The sequence below is a fragment of the Ahaetulla prasina genome, chromosome 2, assembly GCF_028640845.1.
Source record: "Ahaetulla prasina isolate Xishuangbanna chromosome 2, ASM2864084v1, whole genome shotgun sequence".
NCBI lineage: Eukaryota > Metazoa > Chordata > Lepidosauria > Squamata > Colubridae > Ahaetulla > Ahaetulla prasina.
Window position 1 is genome coordinate 146,246,571 of NC_080540.1, and position 12,472 is coordinate 146,259,042.

General features: G+C 38.9%; 2 protein-coding genes across 3 annotated transcripts in view; one reads left to right on the plus strand and one right to left on the minus strand.

The window, feature by feature from the left end:
• SMURF2 (SMAD specific E3 ubiquitin protein ligase 2) overlaps positions 1-3,904 on the plus strand; it is a 75,909-nt gene extending 72,005 nt beyond the window's left edge. Inside the window, exon 19 of the mRNA XM_058171288.1 lies at positions 1,186-3,904. Coding sequence (XP_058027271.1) covers positions 1,186-1,285 — 100 coding nt within the window. The 3' untranslated portion in view covers positions 1,286-3,904. The remainder of the gene's footprint in view (positions 1-1,185) is intronic.
• Positions 3,905-6,305: 2,401 nt separating this feature from the next.
• Positions 6,306-12,472, minus strand: part of CEP95 (centrosomal protein 95) — a 49,728-nt gene continuing 43,561 nt past the window's right edge. For both annotated transcript variants that reach the window (XM_058171278.1, XM_058171277.1), the window contains 5 exons: positions 11,758-11,832; positions 9,373-9,525; positions 7,899-8,045; positions 7,747-7,818; positions 6,306-7,236 (listed from right to left, as the gene is read on the minus strand). In XM_058171278.1, coding sequence (XP_058027261.1) covers positions 7,057-7,236; positions 7,747-7,818; positions 7,899-8,045; positions 9,373-9,525; positions 11,758-11,832 — 627 coding nt within the window. In that variant the 3' untranslated portion in view covers positions 6,306-7,056. The remainder of the gene's footprint in view (positions 7,237-7,746; positions 7,819-7,898; positions 8,046-9,372; positions 9,526-11,757; positions 11,833-12,472) is intronic.

The window sequence follows — 12,472 nt, forward strand, 5'->3', positions numbered from 1 at the left end:
ATGTTCCCCCTTCATGGAGGACAGCCTTTATTTCGCTAATACCGAAGGAAGATCGAGATGGTATTAAAGCAGAGAATTATAGGCCTATATCACTTTTAAATACTGATTATAAGATATTTGCCAAGATACTTGCTAATAGATTAATGCCAGTGATGAATCAAATAATTCATAATGATCAGTCAGGATTTATTAAGGGTAGGCAGATGAGATATAATGTGAGGCAAATTGTAAATTTACTTGAATATTTGGAAAGAAACAACCAAATCTCAGCGGCTTTTTTTTTTTGGATGCTGAAAAAGCTTTTGATAGATTGGACTGGCAGTTTTTGATTAAAGTAATAGAAAAAATGCAATTTGGGGATTATTTTATCCACGCAATTAAGGCAATATATCAGAAGCAAACAGCACAAATAATAGTAAATGGTGGGTTAACAGAAACTTTTAAAATTGGGAAAGGGACGAGACAGGGATGTCCCCTGTCTCCATTGCTTTTTATTTTAACTTTAGAAATTCTTTTGAATAAAATACGTAGCTCCGATCAAATAAAGGGAATTAGAGTTAAACATCAAGATTACAGATTAAGAGCTTTCGCAGATGACTTGGTTGTTACTGTATCTCAACCAACATACTCAGCTACTGGTTTAAAAGATATAATTGGTCAGTATGGTAAAGTATCTGGATTTAAGGTGAATCAGCAAAAGACAAAGATGATAACTAAAAATATGAATATACAACAAAAAGAAGAGTTAGAAAGAACTACAGGTTTTGAAATCGTTAAAAAGGTTAAATATTTAGGAATATATATTACAGCTTCAAACGCCAAATTATATAAAAAGAAAAACCTCCCACAGAATTGATCCCTGGTGCCTGAAAGTTGGGGGATGTTGCTCTAAAAGTTTCTAAATGAGCTTTGCAAAATGCACAACCTATTTGTGGGGATTCAGAGATGATCAAGAATATCCAGTTATAGATAACCAGATTTATTTACGTTGTTCCAATATCTGTCTTCTGCTAGTTGGGTCTAGTTTTATCCCATAAAACAGTCCTTGGGGGAGTTGTGTTCTTATAACAATAATACACCATTAAAATATGTAGCTCACCTTCATTAATCAGTATTAGTTGCATTGCTTATTTGAGTCATCAACATTGTAAGTTGAAATGCTTCTTCTTTGTTGTTTGCTTGCAGCTTCAATCGGATAGACATTCCTCCTTACGAAAGCTATGAGAAGCTCTATGAAAAGCTGCTAACCGCCATTGAAGAAACATGTGGGTTTGCCGTGGAATGATCATTTGCAGACCTGTGTGGAACTGAATTTATACTCCAAGCAGAAAATCCTTTCCTCAGCCATGATACAATAAATGCTTGAAATATAGGAAACTCCCCCCCTCTTTTTTTTTTCTCCCTACCAGAGGACAATATGAGGGAAAGGATCATTTTTGGAATTCTTCATTCAAGAAAATGTTCTGTGGCTTCTGCCAAGGAATAATTCAGCTGCTATTAAAAACTAGTATCTTGAACATGCAGAATGCTGACTTTTCCTTCATTTCAACAGTTAAGCAGTATTCTCTTTGAAAGACGACTACTATTTTTGTAAAAGGTGATCTGATCTGTTTGCTTACCTAATTTCTACTATCAGAAGTCCAAGGGACAGCTCTTGGTACAAGCCACATTCCAGCTGACTTATATAAATGTGATTCTGAATAGCACCTGTACTTGCTATTTTTTTAAATAAAGTATTTTGATTATTCTAACTTTTGCATAAAATTGGCTAAACGAATCACAAACCTTTTAAAAATAAGGCCACTTCACAGTATAAACTGTATTTTCTTATACAGTGCAATGATTTTATTCTGTGTTATAAGTTCAATTTCAGTGGTCCTGTGTCAGGATTTTTATATTTCTCAAGCATGATTTATAAGGTTTGGATCTTCAGTCAGATTTCTCTACCAGAATCTTATCTGAATTAAATTGCACTGCATTTGGTACAGTACTTTGTGGTAAATGTGGAAAGCCCTTTTTAAAAATGTAGGCGTTCAGCATTTTTTAAATGAGCATTTTTGTAAAAAGTCAATACTTGAGGCGTTTTTTTAAAAAATTGCTTTCCATTTTAAATGGAACTGCTGCATTTTTTTAGACTCCTAAATATATATGGATGATATCATTAGCCTTCATAGATCATAAAACACTCTGTGGATGTCAAATCAACCAAAGCTTTTACGTTCAGATACAACCAGCCTGCACTGTATATTAGTTGTTGCTCAGTAATCTGATCCAGATAAAATTGCCTTTACTTTGAACTACTTGTAGTCAATAAGTTTGTGATAGTGACAAGTAAGGGAACACCCTCCCCCCCCCGTCCCCCACAGTAAAGTTGATTCAGTGATGAAATACTGATGTATAATGTGTTCCATAAAGCAGCTGATCAGATACATAGGAATTTGCCTTTGTTTTAATGCAAGCATGTGTGGAATGCTTAAAAAACAAAAGGCATCTTCTAATACTGGTGACTTACATACACATTTGAACACAGTCCTTAATTGTTAAGGTGTGCGTTTGTTGAAGGTGGCTCACATATTGAAGCTTTCCGTGTAATTCCGTGTGGCTGCTATGACAAGAACAACAGCTGGTATAGAAATTGCTGAATGTCATAATCAGTATGTTTATGGTGAATGCTAATATTTTCCATATGTCCTCCTTTACTTATGTGGCAGATTAAAGTAGAGCTTGCATGTGTTGAACTAGCCCTCATTCAGCAATGCTGCAAGCTTAAAAAGTTCAGCTGCTTACCTTTCCACAGTCAAGGGACAGTGAACAATGCAATGCATGCTCTAAGAACTAACTGTAAGCCACCACTTTTTTTTTCATCATTATTATACTGATAATCAAGAGTGCCAATTACACTTTGGAAACTGCATAGCTTTGCTGGTCGATCTTTTAAGAAAACGTTTTAAAAGAAAGTGAAAGAAAGGCAAGAAGGGCAAAAGCAGGTTCACGATATGTAGTGTTTCTTTTCTGACTTGGTCCAAATGCTGATCCTGGAGTCCAGCAGGTTTGTATGGCAAATGCCCGTTCCATCAGGCGCATATTGCATTTTGAGGATTAAGTGTAGTTTTCATTTGACTGTTTGTTCTTGGAAGAATTTCATGGTACCTTTGCTAATGCAAAAAGGCAGAAATATTGGAATAAGAAGCAATTGCACAAATTAGACAATTGTAGTATAGGAGTTGGTGATGATAGATGGTCTATTTATGATTCATAGTTGAACAGAACCAATAAAGTTTCTGGTAGATTAGATTACTGTTTATGGGCTCTGCAGCATTAGTTATTCAAAGCCTGCTACTGAGGCATGTGTGGCAGCTTAGTTCCAGAGTAGGGAGTTGGCTGCTGTTCAGATGTTTTGGATTTTACCTTCTAGCGATTCCGGTCAGCACAATCAGTGGTAGGTTGTGAAAGTTTCCTATAAAATATCTGTCGAGCGCCAGCTTATCTGCTCCCAATAAAATAAATTTGAAGCTGATAAGAAACAAGTCCTTATTCCCAGTTAGGATATATTCTTTTGTGCCTGTCTGAAGTTGTTATTTTTTTCCTTCAGATCATCTCTGGGATATTCTCTGCCTTTTTCAGCTTATCTTTCAGGTTTCAGGAATAGCATTGATTTATTTTCTAGATGTTGAATGAAGAATTTATGGAGCCTTGGTTTTTGTACACCATTGAGCACTGAGTGCTGAGCACCTCTGAAGGTGGATTCCTGCCTTTTATAATTGACCATTCAGGTCTTTCCTTTTGTATGTACACGAACTCCTTGGGAGCTTCTTGTAACTAGATTGTATCTAAAACCCACCTTGTTTCTTGCTCCATAAGGAAACTCTGCCTGTTCTTCCTTTTCTGCAGACTTACCATTAGATTGGCAGTAATAGCCTTGTCTTGTTTTGTTTAAGATGCCTCCATTTTGAATAGGATGAAACCTAGCAATCTTTAAGAGTGGGAATTGAGAGCTGGAAGAATTTGTCGACAATGAAGACAATGGGGTGTTAAGTTTGGGAAAAGGCAAATCCAACCTGGTCTTATTCCAAAACTTACGTTTTTGAACAGTAACTGCATTGTTGCTCTACTTTAAATTGTGTTCAGAGAGCCTTCCATTTCAGCACTAGTCTAATTCTCTATGTATTAGGCAAAATTAAACTATACCTGCATCTTGCTTGAACCAACACTGAGCAGACGAATGCAAATAGAATTCTCAGGTCTTCTGAGTGCCTTTTTATCTGCATAAAAACCATTAAAAGCTTTAAAGCACACAACTTACCAGAAGCTCTTCTCAGCCAATCTGTTGCAGATGTATAGCCAATGCCTCTTTTCCCAGTGCTAAATATGATGCTGGACCTTTGGATTTTTACCCTAGGTTTAAATGTGAATATTTATTTCCAGCGCACCCCTTTTCCCATAGGATTTCTTCATCAATTCTGAATGTGGATTGAATAGTTGAGAGATGCCGCCTCACATTTCCATGTTTTCTTTTCAGGAATGAATGTGTTAAAATGAATAGTGACAATTTGCTAGGATTCTGTGATTAAGTACTCAGACGCATTTTCAAGTTTAATTTCTAGGTGTAAAGTTTTGTAATGGTGCTTTGTACAGTATGTATTCTATTTTTTGCACATAGGTTCAGTTTCTCTAAACTGATTTTTATTTTTACCAAACGGTTGTGTTTGTACTAGAGTCCAGAGCACACATTTTTTAAAAAAATTCTGCAACACTATATTGTTAAACCTGTGGTGCAGTTAAACTGGCTGCATTAATGGAAGGAACTTGTGTTTTTGTAATCACATTTGTAATGTAGCATGACATCACTGCTACAAATTTTGAACTGCACTATATAGTTAACAGGTTCAATTTGTACTTAAGACATACTGTTTATTTAGAAGATTTCTGACTGCCAAATCCTAAAAGTTTTGTCCTACTAAAACAAACCTATATTTGGTATACTTCCTTCTGCCACAAACTGACACATTTTTCAGTTCCATTTCTATTGTATTTATTACAGAATGTGTTTAGCATTGATATTGTATTTTCACCAAGCTGTTACATGAGCTTTAACAATACATCTGTATAATTTTTTTTGAGTATGTACCCATGCAGAAATTGAGCAATAAAATTGAATGCTGTTTGCACTGTCACAGCATCAAAGGTTTTAAATGTTGGTTGTTTTTTTTTTACTTTTAAATGAACTAACAGTGATCTTAGTAGTTTTAAGAAATCACAGAAATCCTGGATAGGAATAAGGGTAACTTTGGTGGCATCATTCCACTATTCATTGACTGAAGCTGATGTTGACTTTGAGTCAAATATTTATATTTGTAATCTTTTAAAGGGGAGAATATAGTCTCTAAGCTTTTCTGCTGCGTTCCTGTTTTTGTTGTCATTTTTTAAAATACTCTGCTGAGATCAAATTCTGCTCATCCAGATCCGATTAGCCTTTAGGTACAAAGAACAAGGTATCTATAACTATCCAATTTGGGATGAACACCCTTTGGAAGGTGTGGAATGGATTTCCAGGGGGGGAAATTGCAGACAGCAGGAACCAGGAGCGCTACTCAGGTGACCCGGGGGACATAGATAAATCTCCAAGTGCTTCAGCAACCCTCTAAAAGGATGCAAATTACCAGCTGTCTACAAGGAATATCAAGCCTTCCATTCCCCACTATCCTGTCAGAGCTGAAGCAGCTACTTGGATGAGAAGCAAAACGTCTTCAAAAGGAAAATCTAGAAAATCCAATTGCCTCCTGAAAAAGTATCTTTGGGACAACCATGACCTGGATGATTCAGGTCATGGTCTACAGACTTTTAACAAGGTATCTGGTTGAATGTTAGCAGTATACTGCTACTACTTGACTCCAGATAAATGCATGTTCTCAACCAGTGGTTTTTGTGCAGGTGTCCTACAGGAGAGGTGAGTATCAAGCCTTGTGGCACTCCACAAACCAGTGGATTTGGATTGGACCTCTCCACATCAGTCAAGATTGACTGGAATTTGCCAGAGAAAAAAGCACTGCAGCATTGTTTCCCATTCTCAAATGGGAAACATCTCAGTCAATACATGGATAAGCAAGCTAAGTGTTTCTACCGTAGAACTTGCCTAAATCCAGCTCTTACAGCTGGCCTACTTTTAGTGTCACTATATAAAGAGATTTATCTCCAATGGATAGGAAAAGGTATGTTAAAAAGGGTTTCTCACATTTTTTGCCTAGGAAAGAAGATGCAGCCATCTAAAAGCATAGCTCTGCAGAGAAGAACTTTTCCCAACAATTCCATTAGGTAAGTAATATTTATAACAGATCTCCATTATCCATTAGTACCTGGAGAAATAAAGATTAAAAAGTCCCTGGAGATACTTCCTCTAATAAAGTGTGTGAGATACAATACTCATAAAAATGTTATATAGTAGAAAAATTCTCCAACAAGCAACTAACTATGTGTTTCAGTATAAAACCAAAGGGCAGAATGAAACAACAGGATTGACATATAAGACATGGTTAGGGAATACCTCTTTGCCTTGAATGACTTAAAATTGCATCTTACACTGCTGTTGGCCCAGCTAACACTTTATATACAATTAAGAACATTTGGTAAATTAGACAAGGGCCAGATGATATGAGAAGAGCAAATATCCCCATCTTCAAAATGAGGGAGAAAAAATACAGCAAACTATGACCAGTCAGACAGTTTGACAGCGATACCTGGGAAGATTCAAGTGCCATAATCTACAATTCGTTGTTTTTTTTTTAACATTAACCCAATCTGTGATAGCAATTTACAGGACCAAAATAAAATTTGGCCACAGAAGTTACACTCAGAGATAGTTGAATTTTGATTATAAGGAAGCTAATCTTTATTGACAAAGTCTTTAAAACCATTTGTTTTGAAAATATCAGTGCAATATTTTCATAACATCAACTTAATCTTGGTCTTGGGGCAGGAAACTAAACCACAAATTTTATACTTTTGATTCTGGTCTCCTTGAAAAAAGCCACATAGATACGATATAAGCATGCCAGGCCTTTAAAGAAACAGATAGTTCTTGCTGCACTGAAAAGAAGCCACCAAGAGTCTGGATTTCAGCCGATCAGCTTCTAGTTCTCGGAAAAACAAATCATCATCATCATGTGTGATCATGTCCTGCAGCTCTTTAATCTCTTTCTCCAACTTGGATCTCAGTTCACGCTTCACTTTATTTAATGTCTGAAAAGAAACCATTAGGATTCTGTTGAGCCATCTGTCTTTTCAATTATAGCTCTAAAACTTTAAAGGAAAAGTGCGCATAGTTCTCAGGCTGAGCAAAATACTTCAGAAAAAAGTTGGGTCGTTTATTTATTATAGTTTTAAATATATTAAATCTATACAATAATTTCCCCTTTTGTCAGATTAACAGCATTTAGCAATAGCACTTAGACATATCCCACTTCAATAGTGCTTTACAGTCCTCTCTAAGCGGTTTTACAAAGTCAGCATATTGCCCCCAACAATCTGGGTCCTCATTTTACCTCAAAAGGATAGAAGGCTGAGTCAACCTTGAGCCAGTCAGGAGCGAACTCCTGGCAGTGGGCAGAGTCAGTCTGCAATACTGCATTCTAACCACTGCACCACTACAGCCCTTGTGTCAAACTGCACAACACAACTGCACCATTTGGGAGTCATCTTCAAAGCGCTGAGGAAAGAGTGCATGTTTCCTCTTTACGGGAGAAGACCTACCTGGGTATGTGCTCTCTCTCTGGTTTGGATTTCTCGACGTTCTTCTGAAACAGCTTCGGCCAGCATTGCAAACTAAAGGAAAGTGGAAGAAAAATTAATAATGGGCTACGATAGATTAAGCGCTATCTTTATGATATCAGGAGGAAGCCTACCTGATCTTTGTAATAGTTTTCCATGGATTGCAGTTCATCTTGATACTGCTTCTTTTGTTCAGCACGTTTTTCCTTGGCATATGACCTCAACTCAAGAAATCTTTGTTTTTGAATTTCCAGGCCTTCTTCAAACAGTTGTTTAAATATCTACCAAAATGACATTCCATTAACAAGCATAAGAACAGCTCTGTTTAAAAAAATAATTTCAGGGGAACATAACTATTTTTAGACACAGGTCCCAAGTCCAACTTTGTCACAAAGTCATATACGGTATATAAACTTAGTTTCCCTTTTGACAATTCTAACTGATGGTTGGTTTTGTCTCAATGAGTGCTATCCAGCCATTTTATAGATAATTCCTTATTCCCATAAGAAATCCTTCTATCGTTATCAATTTATCCTTAAGCAAAAAATGGAAAACTCATTAGGAGTTGTAATACTTACTATAAAACGTTGCAGATTAGGAATTTCATAATATAAAATATGCTACAGGATCAAAATTCTTATTCTATGCCCTTGTGATGCAAAACATGTAGCAATTGGGACTGTTGAATTGTTTAAAAAAGTTAGCAAGAGGGAGAAGCAATAACCCAAGGTGTTCTCCATAAATAATCTACTCTTCATCAACCTGAATCACAATTGATCAAATCTATTAACTAATCATTTCCTTTCAACTAGTTAATTCATTATATTTATGCATATCTACCTTTTACTGAACTCCCAGGACTGGTAGTCCTCGACTTACGACCACAATTGAGCCCAAAATTTCTGTTGCTAAGCAAGACAATTGTTAAATGAGTTTTGCCCCATTTTAGTTCTTAAATGAATCAATGAAGTTGTTTCGTTAGTAACATGGTTGGTAAGTGAATCTGGATTCCCCATTGATTATGCTTATCGTAAAGTCACAAAAGGTGGATGACATGACCCTGGACACTGCAACCATCATAAATACTTGCTAGTTGCCAAGTGTCCAAATTTTGATCATGTGACCGGGAGGATGTTGCAAAGGTCGTGTGACAAATGATCAAAAGTCCTTTTTTCCCAGCGCCACTGTAACTTCAAACAGTCATTAAATGAATGGTTTTAAATTAACGACTACCTGCAATAACTTTTTGAGGCAATAGCAGCATAGGAAATGCAATTTTGATTTTAAAAAGTAGATACGTTGGCTCAAACTTTTAAGTTCACTTACCCTCTGACATTTGTAGTACAGTCTTCTCACCACAAAGGTGCCTTTCCAGGACGTAACCCTTTCTACTTTTCTTGATTAACAAATGGTACGAGGCAGCTACAACATCTAAGCACCTCCCAAATTCATCCTACTAGCCGATGGCACCCAACCACCTAATGCGGGCATTCCTAACTTGCTGTTGAAATGAGGGTTGGTGGATTCACAGTTGCAATCACACCAGGCTGAAAACATTGTAAATTGACCCAAATCCTCTCAATCTGCAGAGTGAGATCCCTAACTTACCCTTTCCTCCCGCGTTCTGGTCCTCATCATTTTGGCACGCAGCTGAACTCTGTAATCTTGATAGTATTTTTTGGCTCGGGCAATCTGCTGGCGTCTCTCCCTCATTTTATTCTGTGTACATTTCTGTCTCTCGATGCGCTGCCTAAACTCTTGCTGAAAAACAAACCCAAAGCGGAAAAGCTATTAAAATTCCCCAAAAATCAAGGAGGAAAGCAGCCCGTTTTCTGCAAATATTTAAGCAATGTTCAGAGGGCATGATGCTTCTCCCCTTTCCTATGGTGTACAGCTTTGGCTGGAAAAGTGGCAGTCTTCCAGCGTGTCAGGTTTCTGGTTGGCACGGAAGCAGGTGCTGGAATTTGTCAAGCTCCAGACTTGTTGGGGAATGATTCCTAGGACTGAGACCTTTCTAGGCCCCAATGCATTTGGAAGATGCCCTGCTTTCAGCTTGGAGTCTTAAATGTTCTACTATGTATGGCAAGGGATTACTTTCTAATAGCTGACGTTTTTCACAATGGATTGTTCAGTTTTAGTCCCAATTGTGAGTTCTGGTGGTGCAATGGTTAGGATGCAGCATAGCAGGCTAACTCTGCACCCAGCCAGGAGTTCAATCCTGACCAGCTCAAGGTTGACTCAGCCTTCCATCCTTCCAAGGTCAATAAAATGAGGACCCAGATTGTTGGGGGCAATAGGCTGACTCTGTAAACCGCTTAGAGAGGGCTGTGAAGCACTATATGAAGCAGTATATAAGTCTAAGTGCTATTGCCCATTATATATTGGAAAGTTGCATGCCACTGAAGAGAAGACCACAGCCGTTTACAACAGCAAATGAATGTGTTTTAATTTATTATATCTTTATTCTCATAGCTCGATATTTTTATAGAGACCAAATAATGTTCTAATATTAGAACTGTTTTGATTGATTAACTATAGATTGATTTATTTATTTTTTATTTATTTATTTTTCGTATTTTTATACTGCCCTATCTCCCTAGGGACTCAGGGCGGTTCACAGCCAAATAAAAATATACATATAAATACAAAATAAAACATCAGTTAAAAAACTTATTACAAATGGCCGAATAATTAAAAATAACAATATACATAATAAAACCCATTTAAAACCAATTTAAATTTTAAAATCTAGTCCAGTCCTGCGCATATAAATAGATGTGTTTTAAGCTCGCGGCGGAAGGTTCGAAGGTCAGGAAGCTGACGAAGTCCTGGGGGAAGTTCGTTCCAGAGGGTGGAAGCCCCCACAGAGAAGGCCCTTCCCCCGGGCATCGCCAGCCGGCACTGCCTAGCCGAGGGCACCCTGAGGAGTCCCTCTCTGTGAGAGCGCATGGGTCGGTGAGAGGTATTCGGTAGCAGCAGGCGGTCCCGTAAATAACCCAGCCCTATGCCATGGAGCGCTTTGAAGATAGTTACCAAAACCTTGAAGCATACCCGGAAGGCCACAGGTAGCCAGTGCAGTCTGCGCAGGAGGGGTGTCACATGGGAGCCACGAGGGGCTCCCTCTATCACCCGCGCAGCCGCATTCTGAACTAACTGGAGCCTCCGGGTGCTCCTCAAGGGGAGCCCCATGTAGAGAGCATTGCAGTAGTCCAGACGGGACGTCACGAGAGCGTGAGTGACCGTGCATAGGGCATCCCGGTCTAGAAAGGGGCGCAACTGGCGAACCAGGCGAACCTGGTAGAAAGCTCTCCTGGAGACGGCCGTCAAATGGTCGTCAAATGGTCAAAAGACAGCCGTTCATCCAGGAGGACGCCCAAGTTGCGCACCCTCTCCATCGGGGCCAATGACTCGCCCCCAACAGTCAGCCGCGGTCGCAGCTGACTGTACCAGGATGCCGGCATCCACAGCCACTCTGTCTTGGAGGGATTGAGCTTGAGCCTGTTTCTCCCCATCCAGACCCGTACGGCTTCCAGACACTGGGACAGCACTTCGATAGCTTCGTTGGGGTGGCCCGGTGTGGAAAAGTACAGCTGAGTATCATCAGCGTACAGCTGGTACCTCACACCGAAGCCACTGATGATCTCACCCAGGGGCTTCATATAGATGTTGAACAGGAGGGGCGAGAGAATCGACCCCTGTGGCACCCCACAAGTGAGGCGCCTCGGGGCCGACCTCTGCCCCCCTGTCAACACCGTCTGCGACCGATCGGAGAGATAGGAGGAGAACCACCGATAAACGGTGCCTCCCACCCCCAATCCCTCCAACCAGTGCAGCAAGATTGATTGATTAACTATAGATATTATATGATTATACTGTTCTATTCTTGGACTTATATTTTCTCCTCCACTGCCTTGCATGGATACAGATCAGAAAGGCTGCCTACAAATACATTTAAAAATTATCATCAATACATTAGCTTGTTTCCACATATACCAATCTCCTGTTGTGAGCCTGCTCTCTCTTAAGAAGATCCACAAGTAGATTGTGCTTCTTCAGTGTTTCCAATACCTGAAAGAAGTATAGAGATTTCATTCATGCAGCACTGATGATGTTACCTACCTGGGTAATGAAATGTTTGCAAGAAAACAATCAAGCTCAGAGAGCACCAAGAACCCCACAGGTTTCTTTTAAATCATTATTTTTCATCCACTTATCAACCCTCTGCATATTAACCAACTTAGAAGCACTCAGAAAGATTTCTCCACCTTGATCTACTCTCTTTCAGAGACACCTGCTGAATAGTTTCCATGCCAGTCTAGACTACAACTTCCAACATCCCCAATCATCATGGTTTACTCACAGAAAGCCTGAACTCACATTTGAAGGCAGATGCATTTTATGTATTTATCCCACCCTTATTATGTAGTATAAGTAACTCAAGGTGGCAAACACATCTCATACTCCTTCCTCCTCCTATCTCCCACCCAACAACCACCCACTCTTATTTCTCCCCACTTTCCCCTTTCAACTACTCCCTTTGCTTCCATCAGGATTTGTAATCCATTACTGCTCCTTTTTCAATGTCACAAAGTGATCAAGTGACATCAGCCTATAAGAATAAGACTCTGGTTGAATGAAAAAATCTCATTAACTTTGGAGGGACATGGTCTCCAACTGGAGTGGCATGCCTTTTTATGGTATAGGAAAA